This window comes from Mauremys reevesii, linkage group 27 (assembly GCF_016161935.1).
Source record: "Mauremys reevesii isolate NIE-2019 linkage group 27, ASM1616193v1, whole genome shotgun sequence".
Lineage (NCBI taxonomy): Eukaryota > Metazoa > Chordata > Testudines > Geoemydidae > Mauremys > Mauremys reevesii.
The window spans coordinates 4,687,567-4,710,520 of NC_052649.1; the positions used below are offsets into that span (position 1 = coordinate 4,687,567).

General features: G+C 55.7%; 2 protein-coding genes across 7 annotated transcripts; one reads left to right on the top strand and one right to left on the bottom strand.

Annotated features, from left to right (window-relative positions):
- Positions 1–266: 266 nt before the first annotated feature.
- Positions 267–12,595, bottom strand: PNPO (pyridoxamine 5'-phosphate oxidase). 2 transcript variants are annotated; one of them, XR_005591627.1, is made up of 9 exons: positions 12,460–12,595; positions 10,962–10,993; positions 10,378–10,502; positions 9,759–9,858; positions 9,083–9,136; positions 7,884–8,012; positions 7,586–7,656; positions 1,464–1,614; positions 267–395 (listed from the first exon to the last, which is right to left on the bottom strand). XR_005591627.1 is itself a non-coding variant. In XM_039516939.1 (8 exons), exons 1-8 carry the CDS (start codon positions 12,590–12,592, stop codon positions 6,755–6,757), a joined length of 810 nt encoding a protein of 269 aa, XP_039372873.1. In that variant the 5' UTR covers positions 12,593–12,595; the 3' UTR covers positions 5,843–6,754. The 2 variants fall into 2 exon arrangements, 1 of the variants encoding a protein (XP_039372873.1); XM_039516939.1 differs by lacking the exons at positions 267–395; positions 1,464–1,614 and adding an exon at positions 5,843–6,920.
- Positions 12,596–12,735: 140 nt separating this feature from the next.
- LOC120392108 lies at positions 12,736–22,543 on the top strand. 5 transcript variants are annotated; one of them, XM_039516583.1, is made up of 7 exons: positions 12,736–12,847; positions 14,519–14,790; positions 16,536–17,206; positions 17,862–17,932; positions 18,538–18,783; positions 19,965–20,211; positions 21,548–22,543. In XM_039516583.1, exons 2-7 carry the CDS (start codon positions 14,585–14,587, stop codon positions 21,655–21,657), a joined length of 1,551 nt encoding a protein of 516 aa, XP_039372517.1. In that variant the 5' UTR covers positions 12,736–12,847; positions 14,519–14,584; the 3' UTR covers positions 21,658–22,543. The 5 variants fall into 5 exon arrangements, with proteins under 5 accessions (XP_039372517.1, XP_039372516.1, XP_039372519.1 ...); XM_039516582.1 differs by having other exon boundaries at positions 12,754–12,847; positions 14,516–14,790; XM_039516585.1 differs by having other exon boundaries at positions 12,754–12,847; positions 14,516–14,790; positions 19,965–20,195.
- Positions 22,544–22,954: the final 411 nt, after the last annotated feature.

Sequence of the window (22,954 nt, forward strand, 5' to 3'; positions counted from 1 at the left end):
GTTCTCTCCCCCTTCCCGCCCCCGCCACCGGGTTACAAAAGGTAAAAGTTTGCTGGCCCTTTTAATTTCCAAGAGCCATTTTGCTGCTGCTACTTTAGAGGCCTTGATCTTCCTGGCTGGTGCTTTCTTCACGTCCAGAGTCACTAATTCATGGGGTGGGCAGTTAAAAGGTGAACTGTTCCCCGTGCTGGTGAGACTGAGGTTTGGCCACCGTACGCAAAGTGTAGGCCGGTTGCAGTGGCTTGGGGGTGGGGGGTAAACATCTTGCACCCTTAAGAGACAAAACACACTTGTAGCTCATAGTTAGCGCTCATATCCAGAGCCGGACATTGATTTGTTTTTTGAAGACCCATCTTTTGTAAGTGTTTGTAGATGTTCTTTGTTAATAAACAAACCTGAAAACAAAGGGAGCTCAGTGGTTGATCTGTGAAAACACCCCAGGGCTTGTATCAGATTGAAAACTGTTCTGCTTGGAAAGATGGAGGGACCCTCACCCTCCACCACGGGACAAGGGGGCAGGTGATAGTGGATCTAAATTGAGGGAGATGGTGTCTCCCTGCACCTAGCTGTGGGTGATGAGTCTTCAGGGCCTAACTAGTGCCACTGTTGAGTCTATGGAACGCTACTTTCAGGCCGTAGAGGTGAAGTGTGCATGTAGACATACAGGGGGGAACGAGGGTGCATTCGTGCAGAGCTCTCCGGTTCCAGTACCGCTTCAGAGGGATGCATTCAGACACACCATTCCAGCGAAAGCCACACTCACGCACATCCAGCCCTGGCGCTCCCTTCTCATGTTACCGGTGCCCAGCATGGACTTCCCCTCACCGCATGCATCTCCTGATGCCAGGAGTCAAACCTGCTGCCCCAGCAGACAGGAGGGCGAGATGAATCAGGCTGGGCCCCTCCTTGCCTGAGCATTGTGATCAACACAAATAGTTTCACAGAGACGCTCAGAAAGATTTTCTGTTTATTAGCAGGGAGCGGCTGAGCCTGAAGCCGAAAGGAAAGGAAGTAGTGACCTTCCAGTTATTATAAAGGCCATATTATCCCACCAGCTTTGATTCAGACACCCCCCTCCAATAATGAGCCACTTTACAAGCACACAGCCCCTAGATAACCCAGGGATATTGTGTTCCCCAGCAGCCTCCACCCTTAGAGTTTGTTACCAAAATAAACAGGGGAAGAATTCTGCAGACACACAAGGTGTTCTTTGTCCCAGACAAGTGATCAGTGAGAACCACAGCTCCTTGAACAGGTGGGTGGAGAGGAAGAAGGATGTAACTGTTGGCTAAGACCTACGGGGATGGAGAAGGAAAGGCGGTAGGCAGCTGGAGAGCTGTTTACACGGCAGCCCAGACCGCAGCATCTGGGCATCTGCAACCCTATTTTAAAGCAAAATTCAAGCTGCAAGTGGCAGCCTGCTGCCCATCAGCGGCGGCTGTGAATGCTGGGAATTTACTCACCTTTGTAATTAGTCACTGTGAGCAGAAAATCCTGGTCTATTTCCTCTGTCGTCAGATTCACTGCAGCTACCCTAGCTGTCCTCAGCCTGACAGACCAGCTTACACTCAGCTGCATACAAGGTACAGCGGCTCTAAACCGACAATGGAAAAGCTGCAAGGGAGGGGGAAAAATATTCTCATCACTTAATCTTCTATTAAACAGGATTACATTGCTCATGTTAGAGCACTCGGTAAAGCCTGGGATAGGAAATAATTCAGCAGGAAGCCGCTGAGCTGTCAGCTTAACATGTTTGTACAGAACCTATCGCAACAGAGGCCCGGTCCAAGACTGAGGTTACTAAGCAGCACTGCCATGCGAATATGGGGAGCGGCAGAGCAAAGCTGTAAGCAGAGACAGGCAGCAGCTGTCTGCTGCCGCTCCTTTAAGATAGGTTCTGTATTTTGGGGGAGTTCATTCATCCATGTGCTACTCTCTGATCTGTCAGAGCAGAACCTCCTGCTCTTTCCTGTGTCTCTGTCCACAGTTCTGATCTCCCCAGCCAACCAGATAATGTCTCATCCCAGGCACTGAGTGGGTGCCCCCTCCCGGGGCTTGCACAGCGGCCTGACTCCTGGCACTGGAGTAGGAAACATTTTCATCTCTTTTAAAGACACTGCTTTGAAATGTTCTCGTTTTAAAATAACCCATCTGGGGTAGGCATCTGGCCGCCATCTTTAATGTACCTGTCGTCACAAGCCCTGGGGAGGCAGGGCAGGGCTGTTCTCCTTTTACAGCTGGGGAACCGGGGCACAAGGGCCTAAGACCCAGATCCTCAGAGGCGTGTCAGCACCTAATTCCCAGCAATTTCAATGGGAGTTAGGTGCCTAAATAACTGAGGCTCTGGGCCCAAGTGACTTTCCCCAAGGTCACCCAGGCAGTCTGTAGCAGTGCAAGGAACTGAATACAGGTGCCCTACACTGCCCAGGATAGCGGCCTAACCACTGGGTCATTGTAGCAGGGTGCTTCCCCCGCTCCTGCTCTGAAGGGCTTCAAGCAGCCCTGGAGAGGGCTGCAGCTCTAAAAGCTGGGCTGATTGGGGAGGTGGCCGCAGTTGGGCCACGCCTCAATCAGGGCACAGCTGGCCTGTATAAAAAGGCTGGGAGCCAGGAGTGTTCTCTGCATTGAGAGAGAGAAGGGCCTGGCCGCAGGGAGGTTAACCAGGTATCTGGAGTGGAGCAGGGCTGGGGAAAGGCCAAGGGAGCCGGGGAGCTCTGGCCTAGGAAAGCCCCAGGCTGCAGGCCTGGTAAGGCCTATTAGGTACTGGGTTGCAGGGGCAGCCCAGAGGCAGCAGGTCCGAACCCCTTTGCCTGTGATGAGTGGCTTATTGCAGTCTGCCCCAGTGAACAGGGGCTAGATGGAGACTGGGCAGTAGCCAAGACTGAGGGGAAGTGGGGATAGTGGGTGGGGGTTCCCCTGGGAGGGGAACTGTGGGGGTACTGCCAGGGGGCAGCACCCAATTAAAGGGGCACTGGGGTCCTGGGAGGGACACCACAGCCCAGCGGTAGCAGATCACCAGCTGGCAGAGGGTGCTCCAGAGGGCTGGTGAGCTAATTCCCGAGGACAACCAGCAGGAGGCGCCGCAGGGGGGCGTCCACTCGCTTACAGTCATCCTTCCTCTTTCAGAAACGGACATAAGCAGATTCCATTTCCGATCGGGCAATGGAAAAGGCTGGCCAGAGTTTTGCTTAGTATTTAAAACCCAAACATCAGGGACCTAACCTCTTCCCTCTTCAAAGCGGCTTCACAGATGCTCCCTGACTCTCTCATCTCCCCAGCCCTCGCAAAGCAGGCAAGCGCTGTCGCAATTTTATGGATGGCTGAACTTCTGCCCGCAGAGCCGGGACCGCTCCAAGGGCACACAGTGAGTCAGTGGCAGAGCTGTGAATAGCACACAAGGATCCTGCCTCCTAGTCACCTGCTCTAGCAGCTTCTGGGCCCCACTCCACGGGCCAGAGGAAAACGAACCTGCACCTTAGCAAAGGAGTCTGGGTGCCTCCAACCCATGTCTGCCTGTGGTCAGAGCAGGGAACCGAGAGTCAGGAGCTCTGGATTCTAATCCCGGCTCTGGTACAAGAGTGGTGATTACAGCGGGGGGGGTGGAGGTCAGGATTCCATGGTTCTATACCCAGCTCTACAACAGACGTGCAAGTCTTTTCACCTCTTGGTGAAATGGAGCTCACCCGTACGTGAAATGCCATGAGATCCCCTTGGAAAGGGGGCTATGGAAGGTTCAAAGTACTTACAACCTCAAGCCATGTCAGGCAGAAGTTGCCATGGCAACCACTGCAACAGCCGGTAGCAACAGACACTTTATCTCCCTATCATTTGCTAGTTTCCTTGTGAAACAGCCCTGGAGGGGTGGAGGCAGCTCACAGCTATTTGGCCTGTACTGGAAACCAGAGCTGTGTTGGATTCAACCTCTGCCCTTGGGACTCCCACAGCCCAGCGTGGTGAGACCTGCTCCGTCCCCAGTGGCAAGCCCTTCTCCCTGGGCACACAGCTAGCCCTCAGGCGCTGCAATGCTCCTCTCTGTTTAGTTAGCAGAGGGTGTGGAGAGTGACTCACTCCCAAGCTATTGTTGCTGGATGATTTTCCACCCCTATTCACACAGAGCTGGGATCTCCCCTCCTGCAGAGATCAGCTTTGGGGGTCACATTTCCCTGCTGCTCAGAGCCAACCTGTGACCCATCCCAAGCACTTCCCATTGCTGCAGTGAGAGACACCCTCAGAATGTATTCTAGGCTGACAATCCTGCTCCCCCATCTGCATCAGAATTTAGGGGTCCCCCTTCTCCTCAGCTTTCCCTCATCTGCACTACTCCCCTCAGGCATTCAAAGATCAGCTGCAGCTTCAAACCTTCATTTGAATATGAACCATTAAGCATATGCAAATGTACCACAAGCAGGTTTCACTCTCAGCAGACACCTGGTTCCCTGAGCCTCCCAGCAAAACACTGGGTCAAGCCTGCCACTCCATTACAACCCACTGCACCCCTAAGGGAATCCCAGGGAGGTGAATCCCCCCGCGGCTGCAAGACAAGCAAGTTCAGGACAGCAACAGATGCTGGATTGGAAATACTGCCCGTCTGTCAATGGAGCAGGCAGCATGCACTAGAAGCGGGGGTATTCGCGCACACAGACTGTAAGCGGAAAAGGGCAGCAGCAGGGACAGCTGCCCTGTGACTGGTCTGGATGTAGCTATTTTAGCTTACAGGGAGGGAGGTTTTGAAGAGGAGCTGTATTTCAATGAGAGCCGCACAACCTCTGCAGCTCTCCCCCATGTCTGCAGCTGGGGGGACTTTAAGCACCTGCTCCAGTGAGGGCAGTGAGAGGATACGTAACAAACCCATCCCTTCGGATAAAGGTACCAATCCCCTATAGTTCAAGGGGGATCGGCTCAGCCAGGCTACCACGCCTGCAGCTGAAAAGGCAACACCCTGATTAGCTCTGCAGCCAGACGAAGGCTGATGGAGACACTCGCAGCAGGACGGCTGTTGCACCAGTTTTTCCCCTGCCCACCATCCCTCCCTTCCATACGCCATGAGAACGGGCCACAGGATGCTGCTGCTTACCCCTCGCTGCTCCCAGCACAAGGGGGCAATTGCTATACCAGAGCAGACCTGCTTCCGACAGCAGCCAGGCAAGAAACCCAGACAATTAATTGAAAGACCCCGCGCAGGGGAATGGAAGTTCTGTACTTCGCTTGCAGCTCCTTGCCACGCAGGAGACAAAGGAACTGCCCCATTCTGAGCCTTCCTAAAACAATCCCCACAGGGAGAGGGGGTCTCATTGCTCGCAAGTGTTTATAGTGGATAAAAGCAGGACTGGGAGACAGGAGGGTGCTTCACAACTGCAGTCCCTGGATTTTGATTTTGCTTACGCAGTGATGAGGTGGCAAAGGAGGGACGGGGACAGGGACAGGCAGGCCCGGGGTAAGGGAGGTCACGCTCCCTGCTGCATGGGAATCCTGCCACCACAAGCGAAACAGCCGACAGCCCCTGACCCCGATTGGCTGGGGAGGAAGCAAATGACTAAGGGTACAAACTCGCGCAAGGAGCCGGGAGGGGGCAGAGGTTATCAGGCTGCAGTTTCACTGGGACACAACCCAAGAAAGCGAGAGCAAACCCAGGGAGAAAACACATTCCGGACCAATTTCTGCTCAGAGGCCGGGAGACCAGCTCCCCCTGCCGGGGGGTACAGGCCCTTGGCACCGCCTGCTTGCCAGGGGGAGCGATTGAAAAACAAACGCAGCTCCCCCTGCTGGACAGACAGAAGAATACAAACCAGTCCCTCCCCCGCTTAGACATGTTTTTTCCCCAAAACTGCAACATACAAGTTAATAGTAAACCAAATCCCCTTCCAGCTCCACTAGTCAGCTTGGACTTTATTTGTGAGTTTATACATTTAGGGAGACTTTACACACCAGCACTGATAAAAGCAGCTCCGAGCCCAGAGGCACAGCCCTCAGGCTGGAGTCTGGCGGGAGAACATCCTTCTACACAGAGATTATACAGATCACACAGACATTACCAACAACATGATTGCGCTGTCCGCATCCAGAATCGGTTACGTTATTGCACTCAAAGCAGCACTGGACAAAATTAAACACCCGATTACAGCTAACGAGCACACAACATGTCTGCTCCCCATGTCACGTTGGGGCTTGAGGACTGGCAGGTTAAAACAGGGAGGGCCCTGAGGCAGGAGGCACTGACAGAGAGGCTGTCCAGGAGAGCCAGCCTGCCTGTGGTTTTGTCTCAGCCACCCCCTTGGGCGGTCCAGATAATCAACAAGAGGTCCGAGAGAATCACTAGCCAATGGCCTCTCTGTGAAATGAGTTTGGCGGGTCTCAGCCCAATTCCCTGTGAAGCAGCATCCACATGACACAGCTGGCACTAACTGCCCCCACGGACACATGCTTCATCGGCAGAGGTGCCATGGATCAATGAGCTATGGAGACTGAACTGACCGCAGGCCTAGAGTTGCCCCTTTACGTCAGGGCAGCCGCACCCTGGCGGGGGAAGCTCCCACTGGGATAGATGGAGGGCTTCAGTCTCAGGGCTGCCCATCTGGCACCTCTGAGCACCCCCAAATATTGCCTGGTTTTGTAAAAGTTAAGATAGTTGCCCTGTGAAGCGCAGGAGCAAGGGGGCCGTACCCCATCCTCCGCCGCTCCGGGGTAAGGGGGTGGGGGGCAAAAGGGCATTGAAAATATCCCAGGTCCCTGTGTGAAGTGATCTCGCTCTTGGCCTTCAAGGGGCCAGCCTCTCATACACCCAGTTCCCCTCTCCCTTGTGGGTCATGAGCCCCGTGGGGGCAGCGGCGTCCCGGAGGCGCCGGAAGACGATGCGGTCATGTAAGCGGTTGGTTTGGCCCTGCCAGAACTCCACACCGTCTGGTTTCAGGATGTATCCCCCCCTGAGGGAAAAACAGATGCTGTTAGAGGCGCCCATGCAGAGCAGCAGCCTTCATACAAAGCCAAGCGGGACCAGGAAGTTCCCTACGACGAAGCGGCTGGAGCGAAGCTTTTACACGGCACCTATCACGACGGCCTGCGGGCACCTAAAAAAGACGTGAAGCGTCTGCACACAACCACGTCAAGCCCAATGATGCTCGCCGCTCCGGAGCGCACTCCGCAGCTTCTTGCGGGGAACGGCTCCGACGCAGGCCAATCTCAACCGTAACTGATTCCCGAAGCTTCCTTTAAGTAAATCCTGGCGTTGTCAGGAGCTGGTGCTCAGCTGCATGAACGCTTTAGGTTCAAGCCCTGCCCCTGGCCTTCAGTCTAAATCTAACGTTGATGCTGCAGGGCAGCGCTTGGCAGAGGGGGAAGCAGCAGCAACATTACGGAGAGGTACCACCCTTTGGAAAGATTAAACCGAAGTGCTGTCTGTCCATCTCTACCAGCCGGGAAGCCGAGATCTTCTGGCAGTTTTAAGGAGACCAACATCCCCCGTTTCTAACAGCCACAGCTGAGGCACTCGGAGGTGTAGTGGAGGAATGGGAAGGGACACCAAGGGAGAGAGTGGAAGCCCAGGCCTAACTTACACAAAAGCAGATTTTACCCACTAAGCACCACTCACCAATACGCCGGCTTTGGCACGGTGCCCTCCCGGTACAGCTCTTCCAGCTCCGTGTTCTTCTTCCTCAAATACTGCAAGGGAAAGGGAGCCAGTCTGAAGGCTTGGGGCTTCCTGCCCTGGAGCACGCATGCAAAAAGCAGGCAAAGCATGGCCTGGGGCCCGCACTGCCCCCGGTAGGAGATAAGATGCACTGGGACACACAGCGAGGGAACAAGAGTCCCTGGGGAAAGCTCTGAGGCACCCAAGGGGCTGGAATCCAGCATAAGCCACCCCACCCTCAAATCCCACTGCGCCTCACCTCCCTGTCGGGAATCACTGTGCTCTGGCGGCTCACCACGGCGCCGATCTGGCTGCTTCGGGGCCGGGAGTGGAAGTAGTGCTCCGATTCCTCCTCTGGGAGTCTCTCCACAGAGCCCTCGATACGCACCTGCAACAGCCACAGGGAGATGGGACCTGGCCCCAGGAAGGTGGGCTCACTTCCACTAGGGGCCAGAAGGAGACCAAGTTCATTTTGCCAACAAGATTAGGATCCAGGGTGGGGCATCGGGCTATCCTCCCTAGGCGGATTCGCCAAATGTCAGGTGCTCACTCTGTCCCCTGCTGTTATACCAGGTGATCACCAAACCCGGCGCGAGATGGGGATGAGGCCATTTGAATCACCACCACATCCTGCAGGGTAGAAAGAGCTCTAACTCCTCTCCGGAGCTAGCTCCCCGAAAGGCAGCCACCTCAGGCAGAGTCAATTGGGAAGAAGGTCTAGAGAACCCACCAAGATCCATTTAGAACTCAGTTGGTTTCAGTGCCTCTCCCCGCTGTCCATTATTAAAGACCCAGATTTCCTTCCCCCATAAGAAACCTGCCGCTCCCTTCCTTTTTCCTCTGGTCCGTCGCTGAGAAACGGTCTCCGACTCTGGTCATTATATTTTGCTGACCTAAATCACCCTGCACTTTCAAGTCAATAGACTCACTTCTTGGTGTTATTCTTCAATTCTCCTTCTAAGAACTATTGTGAAGTGTTGCTGAGGGCTGTTAAACGGCTACCACCTTCCATCCCCGGAGGCAGCTGCTTTCAGTGGTGTGTGAGCGTTCTCTGTAAGCGCAATTCATAACCTAGCAGCTAGTCCAGCACGGTTCTGGTGCGGTAAGAATACCTCAAGCTGTCAAAGTCAGAGCCCCCAAGAAGCTGAGTAAGTTACAGATTCCAGTTCCCATCCCATCTAGTGCGAAGCAGTTTTTGATCGTTTAAGAAGCCTCCCCAGCCCAAGATGAGCAAACAGAGGGTCTCTGCTCAGTGCTGTGGTCTGCACTTTGAGAGCAAGGGAGATCGGTGTGGCTCTGAAGCAGCCTGCATCTGCCACCTCCTCCAGCACTTCGCCCAAACAGGCCTCATCAGGGCATCCCAGGGAAGGAATGTAACTATGATACTGCATGCAGGGTGCTGAGCCTATCCCCACTGCTGCTTCCTCCCCCTGATCAGGATCAGAAGGCACAACTCACCTGGCGATTAAGGGGCTCCCAGTAAAAGACGATTGAGGCAAAAGGATTGGAGTCCTGCAGAGTGGGGAGGCGGGGGGGATAAAAAACACAAAACAAAGGACTTTCATCAACTGGGTAACGTTTCACATCCTAAAAGCTAGAGAAATTACCCACCTCTCCTAGCTCAGACTCTGCCCAAGGGTTTGGGACCTGGAGGAATTTAAGAGCACAAGACAGACTAAGCCAACACAACCCGTGGGGAGGTGCCAACATGCTATGCAACACCTTGATCAAATCAGGATGGGGAATGGAGGGGGGCACAAGGAGACATCTCCCTCCCACTCTCTGATCCCCACACCTGGGATCAACATACACCTCAGGGACCAAAGAGTCTTGGGCTCTCTTCTATACCGAAGGAGAGAGGCAGCTATTGTCCACTTGAATCGATGGTGCAGACCCTGAGCACCTGGCAAGTCGGCGTCCTGCCCCTCATCTGAGCAAAGTTCGGGTGCCCATACAGACATGGAAAATACAGGCCAGCGGGTAGTTTACATCCTATGTCCCCCGAGATCCTCCCTCCTGGCGTCACACCCACCCCCATCAGAGGAGCTAGAGCGTGACCAAAACCAGCCCTCAGTGACATGCCCCAAACAAATCCATGAACGACATGGTCTGTAACCCACGAGGCAGCTCTCACCAGCTCCTTTCCTTTCCGGCTCTCGTGGTTAGTGAAGAATCGAAATCCATCCTGGCTAAACCCCTTCAGGAGCACCATGCGAGCAGAGGGCCTCCCATCCCTGAGCCAGGGAACAAATGCACCAGTCAACACAGAAGTGCAGCCACGTACATAAATACATTCCAGAGACTGCCCTCCTGCCCAGGCAAAGGTGAAGGGAATCTACCCTCTTCTTTCTGGTCATGAATTGAGCATTGCTGAGATCAGGAAGGACGATTCACCGCCCTCTCTCACCCTATACCTCATTATAGGAGGATGCACCTTACAGGTTTCTGTGCCTTCCTCTACAGCATTTGAGACTGGACCCCGCTGGAGCCAGCATAATGGGCTGGCTGGGTCCCCTGTCTGATGTAACAGGGCAAATGCCCAGTCCCGTTCCAACACATAGCTGTGCCTCTGGATCTGCTCCTTACTATCCACACAAACGTGCCAGAAGCTGTCTGCTCCCCTACTCGCCAGGTTACCCAGCTCAGGATACGCAAGCTGGCAGGACACCTCACCGCAGGAAAGCAGCAAAGGAAGCCACCCAAAGACGCAGATAGGAGAGATTCTGGGCCAGCGACTCCCTTGCAATGCCCACCTGGTACAGGTGGCCAGGCACATAGCATTGGCTTCACCGATTGAGGGGCACCGCATGGCCTCTTCAAACCACACGGCAAACTGCTTAATTGGGTCAAAGGAGGCGAGATGTTTCTCCTCAAATGCCTGCACAGGACAGAAACGGGGAGAGGAGCAGAAGAATTGGAGTGTTACACCCCCCACCCATCAACCGTCAGGATCCTTCGCTTCCCCACACATCATCTCAACTCCTGCTAACCCTGTAGCTGCAGGAACCAGCCCACATGACTTTAGCGTCACAACTCCTGGCCCGCTGAACGGTCTCTGATTATCTCTGATTGCTTAAAGTCACGCAATGAGCCAGTGACAGAGTCAAAACAGCACCTAAAGTCCTGATCCTGCCCATCTCCCTGTTCTAGCCACTGGAGAACACTCCCTGGTTTTTTATTTCATTCACTGCTTGTTGATTTTTTTTAGGTCAGCTGAGCTCTGTGAAGCTGCTGTCTTGTCCCATGCTGAGTAATGAAAAGGCTGGTCTTGAAGCTTAAATCATGGGCCTGGGAGTCAGGAGACCTGGATTTTAGTCCCAGCGCTGCATGACCTTACCCTCTCATCGCCTCTCTGTGCCTCAGTTTCCCCTGTAAATTAAGATTAGTATTTAGGTCCCTCACAGGTGGTTATGAGGATTAATCCACTGGTTTTAACATGCTCAGAGGCTTAGGGTTTGTCTACATGGGAAAGTTTTACCGGTTACAGTGATCAGGGCTTTGGAGCTGTGCTCCGGCTCCACTCCAGCTCCAGGAAAAAACCTGCAGCTCCACTGCTCCAGAGCTGCTCCGCGCTCCAGCTCCGCTCCAAAGCCCTGATACTGATATAATTATACTGGTGTAACTTCACACGTGGACACATTTATTCTGGAATAAATGGGGGGATTTTTTGGTTTAACTTCAACCCTTCCCAACGGACATAAGCTAACTTGTCAAAAGGCCCTCTCATACCAGAATAAGAGTGTCCACATTGGGCTTATACCAGTACAGCCACAATCTAAATTCACATCTTGGCTACATGAGAGAGTTATAGCAGTATAAGCTAAGTCCTTAGACAGAAGGGCGGGCTATTAAAGCCAGGCACAGCCCTGTGGGTAACACATGAACAGCCAGACTGGGTCATATCAACGGTCCATCTAGGCCAGTGTCCTGTCTTCCAACAGTGGCCGATGCCAGGTGCTCCAGAGGGAATGAACAGAACAGCTAATTCTCAAGTGATCCATCCCCTGTCGTCCAATCCCAGCTTCTGGCAAACAGAGGTTAGGGACAATCAGAGCATGGGGCTGCGTCCCTAACCATCTTGGCTAATAGCCATTGATGGACTTGTGCTCCAGGAACTCATGTCATCCTCTGAGCCCCGCTGTACTGCTGGTCTCTGCGCTGTGCCCTGATGGACGAGTGCCACAGGTTGGCTGTGAGCAAGGAACCCACCCTGGCCCCCTAGAGATGAACAGGGCCCTAACAGGGCTTTTCTGTGATCCCCACCCAGCCTTTGGATAAGAGCAGGGCAGGATCTGGGGGAGCATCTGGGGGGGGGGGAGCACCATGCCTCAAGGGGCAGCAGGGTAAAGACCGGCTCACCTGCCAGGCCGGGCACCTGTGGGGGAGGGGTGATGTGCACCCCACCTTTGGGGGGGGGAGGAGGGGCAGAGATTTCTGATCCCTCTCTTTCCTCCTCGCCCCCTTCTCCTCCCTCTTTGAGCCCCTCCCCCATCGGGACCCCCCCCTTCTCAAGTCCCCTCCCCCTCTAGAACGCTCCCACGTGCCCCTCCGCCACCAAGCCCCCCCACCTGGACCCCTCCCCCAGAGACCCCCCTCCCTGCCAGGACTCCCCTGTAACCTCCACACCTGGACCCCTCCCGCCAGGACACCCAGTAGCTCCCCCACCTGGACCGCTCCTCCCGGGACACCCCCCCCCAGCCTCCCCTCCTGGACCCCTCCCTGTAGCCCCCCCCTCACCTGGACCCCTCCCCGCCGGGACCCCCCTGTAGCCCCTCCCACCCCGCCGGGACCCTCCTGGACCCCTCCCCCGGACCCCGCCCCCGGAGCCCTCTCACCTCCTCGTCCCCGGTAGCTTTTCCTCAGGGGCCCCAGGTCCATGGCCGCAGCCGGCGCCAGCACCTGCCCAGGGGTACGGGAGCCGAGCCAGGCCCAAACGCGCAGCCCCCTCCGCGCCGCGTAACGCATCATAGCCCCGCCCCCACCGCGCGCGCGCGCAAAGACCCCGCCCCTTCAGGGGCCAGGACGCCGGACGTCCCGCACGCAGGGGCGGGACGATTCAGCTCACGCCCCTGTCCCGGCAGCCAATAGGGAACCGATCCCTGGCCTCCAATCAGGCGGGAGACAGGGCCAGACTTCAGCCAGTGGGGAAGCGGCAGGGGCGGGACATGGGGACCAGGAAATGGTGTCAGGGCTGTAAACAGGCACATGGAGGGGCTGTTAAAGGTACAGTGTCCCGGGGGGCGGGAAGGATGGGGGTGGATAACAGGAGGTGGGGACGAAAGGGAGGGTCCATACAGGGGGCACATGGAGGAAACAGAGGGAAGGGGACGTGGGGAACAGACAGAGGGAAGGGGGCAGACAGGGGACGTGGGGAACAGACAGGAGGGAAGGGGCAGACAGGACATGTGGGGAATAGACAGAGGGAAGGGGGCAGACAGGGGACATGTGGGAATAGACAGGAGGGAAGGGGGCAGACAGGGGACATGTGGGGGGAACAGACAGGAGGGAAGGGGGCAGACAGGACATGTGGGGGAATAGACAGAGGGAAGGGGGCAGACAGGGGACGTGGGGGGAACAGACAGGAGGGAAGGGGGCAGACAGGACATGTGGGGGAATAGACAGAGGGAAGGGGGCATACAGGGGACATGTGGGGGGAATAGACAGAGGGAAGGGGGCAGACAGGGGACATGTGGGGGGAATAGACAGAGGGAAGGGGGCAGACAGGGGACATGTGGGGGAATAGACAGAGGGAAGGGGGCAGACAGGGGACATGTGAGGGAATAGACAGAGGGAAGGGGGCAGACAGGGGACATGGGGGGAACAGACAGGAGGGAAGGGGGCAGACAGGGGACATGTGGGGGAATAGACAGAGGGAAGGGGGCAGACAGGGGACATGTGGGGAAAACAGAGAGGAGGAGGAAGGGGGGGACAGACAAGGCTCCAGACAGGAGCCAAGTGGGTTCAGTCAGGGCAAGGAGAAGCGGATGGGGATCAGACAGATGTCAGGAGTAGGGGGAAATCAAACAGAGGACAAGGAAAGGAAGCAGGGAAAAGAGCTGAAAAGAGACAGGACTAGACAGGGTCAAGTACATGAAGGGTTGTTACAAGGAGGAGGGAGAAAAAATGTTGTTCTTGGCCTCTGGGGACAGGACAAGAAGCAATGGGCTTAAATTGCAGCGAGGGAGGTTTAGGTTGGACATTAGGAAAAACTTCCTGTCAGGGTGGTGAAGCACTGGAGTAAATTGCCTGGGGAGATTGTGGAATCTCCATCATTGGGGATTTTTAAGAGCAGGTTAGACAAACACCTGTCAGGGATGATCTAGATAATACTTAGTCCTGCCTGGAGTGCAGGGGACGGGACTGGATAACCTCTCGAGGTACAGTCCAGTCCTGTGATTCTATGAGGTTACAAGAAAGGGAGGAGGCCAGACAGAGGGCAAAGAGGGACCAAAGTGGGTGATCAGGGCAGGGGTAGTAAGGGAGGAGGAGAAGGGAACAGAGACCAGTGCAGGGCCAGACAGGAACAGGATGAGGGAGAAGCAGGTGTCAAAAATAGGCAAAGGGCTGTTTTTAGAGAGGGGTTGGGGAATCAGATGTGGGACAAGGAGGGGGACGTGTGCATCAGAGAGAGGGGAGGGAGATGAGGGAACCAGATCAGAGGAGAGGGTGATGGGGCTAATCGGAGAGAAGGATGGAAAGCTAAACTAATCCTAAACCAAGAGAATGTGTGTGTGGGTGCTGAGGGGTAGAAGTTGGGGGCTGGATCAACTGGACCAGTGGTGAGGGTGTTAGGACAGTGTCAGATCAAAACTGGTATTTGTTTACAATCCTTTTCCATTTCTTTTTTCCTGCTGGTGTCTCTTCCCATCTCTCTTCCCCTTCTCTCTTCAGCAGGTTGAGTTTTCCTCCCTCTCCTCCACTGTGTTTCATTGGGGCTGGAAGGTGTGACTATGAGAGCCAATGTCTGGTGGTGTCACTGACCTGCAGCGCCACCTCCAGGCCATGGAGCAAGGGATGGGAGATGGCGAGCAGCCGGACGATCACCCACTGTACAAACTGCCTGAGCCTGGGCTGGACGGTGCTGTTCTCTGCAGCCCTGACTTCCAGCAGCCCCAGGAGCTGGAGCTCCAGGAGTCCCAAGGACACGCCCCCCCAGAATGTACCAGGTATGGGGCGGGGGCAATGCCACAACAGATTCACCCAGCTGGGAACTGGTGAGAAGGCACAGTAGTGGGGGCCTGAAGTGACTTTTTGCAGAAGGCAGCGTGGCTTAGAGGTTAGAGCACTGGACTGGGATTCAGCAGACCTGGCTTGATGGGTGACCTTGGACAAGCTACTTCCCCTCCTTGACACCTCCAGCTTTAATGGTTGCCGCTGTTATGGGACACCAGCCCAGCAGGAACTGGATTGTGACCCTCAAACTTGTTTCTTACAATCCCTTGAACAGCCAACTGATGGTAACAGCTGGCAGGCACTGGGCTGGATTTGAACAGTCCCTGACAGGGAAAAGGCACCAGCTCCCATTCCCTGTAGCCCTCTGGTCCCACTTACTAGGTCCCAATTCGTAGGGAATGACTCTGCGGAGCCCCAGAAGCAGCAGCTACCATTCAGAACCGCGTGTGAGCGTAGCAGACAGGGTGCTGGACTTGGGTTCTACACCCATCTCTGCTGCGGCCTCTCTTGGCCGCTTATTCCATCCCGTGCCTTAATTCCCTGCCCGTAACGTGGGGATAATAGTTCCCCCATATCCCAGGTGTGCGTTGAGGATACAGTCCAGTTCTGGTGTCCACAACTGAAGATGAATTGGAGAAGGGTCAGAGAAGAGCCACAAGAATGAGGAAAGGATTAGAAAACGCCTTGCAGTGATAGACTCAAAGAGCTCGATCTGTTGAGTTGAACAAAGAGAGAGTTAAGGGGTGACTTGATCTGTAAGTACCTACATGGGGAACAAATATTTAATAATGGGCTCTTCAATCTAGCGGAGAAAGGTCTAACACGCCCCCATGAAGCTAGACCCCTTCAGACTGGAAATAAGGTGTAAATTTTTAATAGTGAGGATCATTAACCATTAGAATAATTTACCAACGGTCATGGTGGAGTCTCCATCACTGGCAATGTTAAAACAAGATTGGATGCGTTGTTCTAGAAGATCTGCCCTGGGAATTGTTTGGGGGAGTTCTCTGGCCTGTGGTGTACAGGAGGTCAGACTAGATGATCACAATGATCCCTTCTGGCCTTGGAATCTGAGTCCATTAATAAGGGTGAGGTGCTCTGATGCTGCAGTGAGGAGGGCCATCAAAGTCCCTAGATAGAGTGAATACAGTAGCGTTAGCAGGGGGTGGCAGGGGGGCGGGGAGAATGGAAGAGCTCTTTCTCACTAGAACCCGTCTGATCTCATAAGCTAAACAGAGCCTAGTCTTTGTCCAGGAGACTTCCACAGACCACCCCAGTGCTGGTGATTTGGCAGCATGCCAGGAGGTGCTTAGTAGGTTTGATTCACAGAAGTGTGAGGCCCCTGCAATGCTCACTGAAGTCAGAGGGGCTTTGAATATACTGTCTTTTGAATTACAGTGAAGGCCACAATCCTGAAGGCTTATGGCCATTAAAGATCCTCCGGAACTTTTCACAAGAGTTAGCACCAGTAGGCTACCCAGTGGTGGAGTTCCAGCGGTTCCAATCTACCTCCAGAAATTCCCCCTGGAGTTGGATATAACATTCTCCTTCACTTCCTCCCATAAATTGCTGTGTTAAACAGCTGCCACATACCATCCCAGAGGTGGCTGCATTTCACTGGTGGGTGATCTGATTGCTACATGTGCATACACAGTTTGTACAGTATTTGGAGACAGTAAGGGCTGGAAAGATGTGATTTAATTATACTCGCTTCTTCTTGGCTTTTGTCTGCTTCCAGCGCCCAACCTCATGGAGCCCTGAGCAGCCTTGGGAGGCCCAGCCACTCTCTGCTGTGCGTGGAAGAGGAGATCAAGAACCGGAAAAGACCCAGGCTCTCCAATGGACCCCAGACCAGTCCCAGCCTTGTCTCTCACTTCCCTCGTGCGCTGAGCGGGCCACAGCCCCAGGGCCTGTCCCCCTTTGGACACGTCCTTCAGAGCAATAGCCTGGATCTCCACAGCAGACGTCCCCAGGACGGGCTGCCACACACCAGGACTTTGGACAGTCCCAGAGCCGCGCATTCTGGGGCCTCGGTGCTCTACAGGCCCAGCACAGAGCAGCTGGAGTCTCCATCCCTGAATTACGGACTCGAGGACGGCTGCCCATGGAGCAGCCGAGCTCCCTCAGGAGGCAGCAGCATTAGCAGCCGAGCGAGCAAGGTGACGGGTCTATACGCTGAACTGGTCAAGGAGCTGGAGCTGCAGATGTCCGAGCTGCGGAATCTCCTCGCCTCTCGGGAAGAGGCCGCCATGTGGCAGGAGAGGAGGATCAAGGAGCTGGAGCTGGAGAATCAGCAACTGAAGAGCCAGCTCCGGAACCTAGAGGAGCAGAACGACCTCCTCTCCAGCAGGAACGGGGCAGGGGCAGCGGCAGGCAGGACGGTGCTGGGGTCCGGAAACAGCAGTATTGGTAACCGAAGCCTCCTTCCTTCCCTGCCTTAGCATCGTTGAGGCAGTTTGCAGCTATGCCAGCTCCGATGGCGTTAACCCGCTCTCGGGCGCCAAGGCCTCAGCTGGTCTCTGCATTCCCCACTTAAAACGGTGCCCAGCTGGCTAGAGGCATCCGAGCGGGCGAGGTGGGGGCGTCACCTTATCCCGAGGTGTCAGGCCTTGGCCCCAGCTGGAGGCAGCAGCTCAGCCTGATGGACCAATGGTGTGATCTGGCTGGGCAAACCCCATGTCCCTAGGTTAGAGCTGGGAATACCCGTGTGAGAGCTCTGGGCTCGGCCGTAGACTCTGGCCTCCCCCTGTGCCTGGCTGGGCGTTCCAGCTCGAGTGTGGTGGCTGGAACTCTAGCGGTGCTGCCTAGAGAGAAGAGCACGGCCAGCCATCTGGGCAGCTACACGGGCGCCAGCTCTGTAGCGAGGCTCCTGGGCTGGGATCAAAGGGGGACACACCTGTATGAGCTCTGGGCACCAGGTGAGCAGCAGGGTGGCCAGGGAAGGACCCCTGTTCTTTGTGCATGTCTGGGACTCGCGTGCGCCCCAGCTCCGCCTGAGGCCTGGCCAGTGGTGGAATTCCTCTGCGAGGCTCAGCTCTGTCTCTGTGCACGCGTCTCTCCCCAGCCGTCAACGAGAGCAACATCCAGTTCCTGAAAGGCCTGGTGGGGCTCCTGGAGAGCGACGCAGCATTGCAGGTGGGTGCCCCAGTGTCTCCCTTTGTCCCAGCGGTAGCTACCAGCACCTTGGAGGCGAAAGGCTTCCCTGGATGCGAACGAATCAGAGAGGCCGGAGATGAAGAAACCCCATTCGAGCCCATCTGCCCAGCCTCACAGCCCTGGAGAACATTTTCTAAGGGTTGGCCCAGTGTGATTTAACTATTCCAGGCAATGGGGGGATTTTGCTCCTGGGGAGAGGATCCCACACCCTCTGCTGTCATTCTTCACCCCCCGCCCCTATATCCCAGTTAAACCCCGTGGTATCATTGCAGGGGCAAGCCAAGTCTCCCTTGGTGTTTCCTCCCTCCATAGCCTCTGATCACGTCCTCCTGCTTAGCCAAGCCTCACCGATTTAGCTCAGTTTCTCCAGCCAGGACCCTGCTCTTCTCTGAACACCCTCCAGTTTCTTTCTGGTGTTGAGGAGCCGAGAACTGAAAGCAGGTTGGGCCAGAGCTTACGGAGGGCCTATCCCCTCCTGGGAAGCAGGGAGGGGTGGAGGCAGGAAGGGGTAGCTCATTTATCACTCAGTTTTTCCACCACACATCCCTGTCCGTGGCATCCCCATGCATTTGCTCCTATTGCAGGCCAATGGCCTCCAGCCATTCACCTCTCCCACTGTGGGGGAGCAGAGGTGCACTCCAGCTGAAGTCCCCAAAAGCCCCCCGGTCTGGAGGATGCGAGCTGGGGTCCCAAGCGGCTTCCCACCCTGGCTGAGCACAGAGGACGGCTCGGGGAGCCCCGTCACGCTCAGCGACACCACCTGCTTATGGGAGGAGAACATACAAGATACGCTGCCCGATGGCACCCCGGTGTGGGCGTCGCCCGTGGAGGTGGGTGTTCCGCGATCGGCTCCTATGTTGCCCATTGCTCATTGAATGCCTGGGGATGCTGTCTAATGGGACCCCGGGAGGGCAGTAGCCATAATAGGGGATGGCGCAAACACCTCAGGGGGAGAGGGAGGACTGAGCATTATCTTTTCTCCTTGGAGCCAGGACCATCCCTACCTTTCCAGCAGAACAGGTGGACACCTCGGTCCCACACTCGTCCGGGCAGAGGCTGAACATGGCAGGACCACAGCTACTTCCCAGCTTCCCTAGGGACGCTGACCGGGCCCTGCTCTGAGATCCCCCTCCCTCTTTGTTTGGATCAAAGGCTCCATAGCCAGATATCCTGCCCCACCCAGACCACTTCCAGCTCTCTGAACAGGGGCCCAGGCAGACTCTGAACGGGCTGGGGAAATGGCTGCGACGGGGTGTTCCTAAATCAGCAACAGACGCACCTCGGTTCTTCCTTTTACCGATCAGCCAGCGCATGCCAAGCTCAGGCTTCTGTGAGCCCAAACAGGCAGCTGCTCCAGCCTTAAAAGGTGCCTGGATTCCTGAGGACTGTGGAAATGGAGCATTAAGCCTCTCCTGGCTGAGTGAGAGAGGAGACTCCTATTGCTGGCCCCGGGGTTGTTATCCAAGCTCCGGCATCTCTCCCAAGACCAACAGGGTGCAGGTTTGCCCTATAGTATCTGGGGTGATAGGCAGGACTCAACTTGGAGCGCTGTGTGTGGCCGCTGCTCTCGGACAAACACCTCCCTGCCCTATTTTAAAGTAGGCCCTTGCTTAAATTCCAGTTGAAAGGCAGGAGTGCAGTCCAGTGACTGGAGCAGAGAGGCAAGAATCCTGGGTTCTAATCCTGCCTGTAGGATGGAGCGTAGTCTAGTGGTTGGAGCAGATGAGTCAGGACTCGGCTTATATTCCCAGCTCTGCCAGTAACGTGCTGTGTGACCCAAGGCAAGTTACTCAGCCTTTCAGTGCCTCACTTTCCCCATCTGTAAAATGAGGGCTGATATTCCCCCCCCCCACCCCCAGATCAATGGGATTGGGCCTGAGAGAGGACAGCAGGGATTAGCCCATTGTCTGTTGCTTGTTTAGCCTGCATGGTAGGGTCTGCCTGAGTCTCCCCAGACTCCAGGCACCCACAAAGGGCAGAAAGACGAGGGGTTTCTCTCCCTTTGCCATAGGAGAATGGGAGGCCCAAGCTGGAGCTGATCCCCAACTCGGGGGTCTACATCACCCACCACCAGCTGGACGACCTCTCGCAGGTTTCCACTGACAAGCCCAAGCTGATGACCAGGCGCCTGCTGGATTACTTCTTCTCCCGGGAGACGCTCGCCAGGTCTTCGGCCACCGGCCAGCGCATCGCCCACAACAACACGACCATGGAGAAACCCATCCGCCTGCCGGTCGCAGTGGTAAATGCTATCAAAGGTAGGGGGGGTGGGCAGGGGGCTTTGTGGAGGGAGATGGGGCGAGGCTGGGGCTCCCGCCGACGCAGAGGGTGGAGAGCGCACATGGTGTCGATCCCCCGCAGAAGGGACAGGATGACGCTGTTTGATCCCTGGCCGACAGGTTCCTTCTGCTCACCTCCTCCATTGTCCTTGCCCAGCAGGAGAGGTTCTGTTTGGTGCGAAGTCAGACTGCCTGAGACTGACTCCACAGAGCCGGCGGATAGCACCAGCAGGGGCACAGCAAAGCCAACGGGGCTGAGGCCTGCTTGGGGTTTTCCTCGGGCAGCCTCTCCCGTCTGCATGCCCGGTTCAGTTCTCAGCTCCCTTGCTGAGACTGCCAGAGCTGGCCAGTTAGTGCCGGGGTGGTGACGGCTGCTGGGGATCGGGACTAGCTGTCTACTGGCAAGAGGACCGAGCCGCCCCACTCCTTTCACCTTGGCCATGCACCGCCCCAGGGAGATGCTGATTTTCAGTCCCTGGCGAGCCGGGCTTGATTTGAATTAGGGACTTAAAGAAAAGCTCAGAGCCCATTCCCAGCCCCTCGAACTGTCCAATCTGCTATTTGGAAATATATTTTATCCGTACCCTCATCTGTGCTGGTACAACTCCCCCTTCTGCCGTAGTGCATGACCCCCAAACACAGCAGCCTTGTTACTGCCAAAAGAGCCACTGGGCCCGGTCCAGCGAATTCCAAAACGTAACCACCCAGCATTAGTGGTGAGAGAGAGAGAGGGTTAGGTTTAATACCCCAAGCTGTGTGCCTGGGTTGGACAGGCGGAGACGCCGGAACAATTCTAACAGCAGATGCAGGCCAAGGTTTCCAGAAAGGGTCCACTCGTGGCACCTTAAAGGGCCCTGATTTTCAGAGTGCCGGTGCTAAGTGCTTTATGAAAACCCCGTCAAGGGGTCTCAGATTGGGCACCCACAAGCCAAGGCAGCCCAGATCCCCAGTCACGGCCCACTGCGCTTTTCGACTCACTAGCGTTTCTGATCTAGTTAATCAGCCGCCCTCGCGCAGTTCCTATGACGTAGGGATTACCACCCAGTTTGGCAGCAAAGGATTCAGACACAGAGGGTGAAGAGACTGCCGTGCTAAATGCAAGATCAGATTGGATGGGTGATGCCCCAGGCTGCACAGCAAGTTAGTAGCACCTCTGGGATGAGAGCCTGCTGTCCTTGTCTGGGTCCCACATGCTGCAGGTTCTTAGGGGTTTTGCATGATGGGATCTGGCAGGATTCATCTCACTGGATTCATAAAAAGCCAGAACGACTCTGGTTTTTTGCTCCACTTCTCTGCTCTCCCCACCCTCCTCCAGAGTACGTCACCAAAGTGTGCGGCAAGAGCTGCAACTTCAACGCCGTGATCAACAGCAAGTGTGGCACCTCCCGGAGGGCGGTCAAGAAAATGATCATCAAGATGGAATAGACGGCGCCTGGGCCGGGGCCTCCCAAACGTCCAACGGCGAACCGGCTCCGAAAACGCTCCTCAGAGGATCCGTCGTCGCCCCCCCCTCCAACAGACGCTGGGGTGCTGGCGGCCCAGGTCCCCTCCCACACAGCTGCTCTGGGGGTGGAGATAACGCGCCCCTCCTGGCGGATGTTACGGGGGCAGCAGTGGCCATCCTGGGGCAGTCGGTCCTAGCACGCAGACCTTGGTGCGTGCATTCCTGGGGAGGGGTGACTTACGCCTTCGAATGAAGCGTCTGGGATCTGCCGCGCCCAGGGGAGAAGCGAGCTGGCGGGCGCGTTCTGCCGCCATAGCTCTGACGTTCCGTTCTAACGAGTCCCTGAGCAGGGAGGGCTGATCCCACCGGGGATGCTGCACTCACCCACGGGAAAGCTCTGTCCTCTTTCAAAACTTGTCAGCTCCATTCTGGAATCCCGGCGCCGCGACGCTGACCATGAACGCTGCGGCCCTCTTCCCCCCGCCTCCGGGCGGGCGCTTCTCCCAGCGCATCAGACTGGAAGAGGGACAGTGCCGGCAGTGGAACGGGGCCCAGGCCGCAGTCACGGCACTGGACTCTCTGGCCAGAGCAGGGGAACTTCTGCTTTGAAACGGTTCTTACCAGACTGTTTACCGGCCGGGCCTGTAGCTAAACCCAGAGCCTTAAGTCTTTGGAGTGAGGGGGGATTCAGTCTCCCTCCCATCCAGCAAGGTCTGCTCTCATGCGGAGACTCACAGCGTGGCTCAACTAGCAATTTCTCTGCTCGCTGTAGGTGTAAGAATTTAACTGGGGGCAGAACATTTGTTTCCCCCTGTAAAGGAAGTTCCCATAAATACTCTATTTCTTGTAAATAAAATAATCTTTCCTCTCCTCCCACCTTCCCTAATAAAGGCTGGAATGGAACAGTGCAGGCTCAGTTGTTTCTCCTTACTGCTTCCCCAGGCTGGGGGGCGGGGCATGGCGGAATTTAGAGTCTCTAGGGTTGTTATAGAGATTAAAAGTAGCATCTTAGGATGCTAAGCTGCCTACAGTAGACACTAGGGTGACCAGATGTCCTGATTTTATAGGGACAGTCCCGATTTTTGGGTCTTTTTCTTATATAGGATCCTATTACCCCGCACCCCCTGTCCTGATTTTTCACACTTCTGTCTGGTCACCCTAGTAGACACGGCCAAAACAGGCTGGGTAATTGTAACCGTAGTTCCTTCCCTCCTGTCCCACATACAGAACTATTTCTTACCGACCCCCCCGAGCCATGATCCAGCCTGAAAGCCTCTC

Excerpts from the sequence above, each read along its gene's own strand:
- PNPO (XM_039516939.1), bottom strand. The coding sequence starts at position 12,592 with ATGATGCGTTACGCGGCGCGGAGGGGGCTGCGCGTTTGGGCCTGGCTC. Across the intron at positions 9,859-10,377 it reads TGCCTGGCCACCTGTACCAG|GGATGGGAGGCCCTCTGCTC; the intron begins GTGGGCATTGCA and ends TCCCTGGCTCAG. Across the intron at positions 9,137-9,758 it reads GCCGGAAAGGAAAGGAGCTG|GACTCCAATCCTTTTGCCTC; the intron begins GTGAGAGCTGCC and ends CCCACTCTGCAG.
- LOC120392108 (XM_039516583.1), top strand. The coding sequence starts at position 14,585 with ATGTCTGGTGGTGTCACTGACCTGCAGCGCCACCTCCAGGCCATGGAG. Across the intron at positions 14,791-16,535 it reads GCCCCCCCAGAATGTACCAG|CGCCCAACCTCATGGAGCCC; the intron begins GTATGGGGCGGG and ends GTCTGCTTCCAG. Across the intron at positions 17,933-18,537 it reads AGAGCGACGCAGCATTGCAG|GCCAATGGCCTCCAGCCATT; the intron begins GTGGGTGCCCCA and ends CTCCTATTGCAG.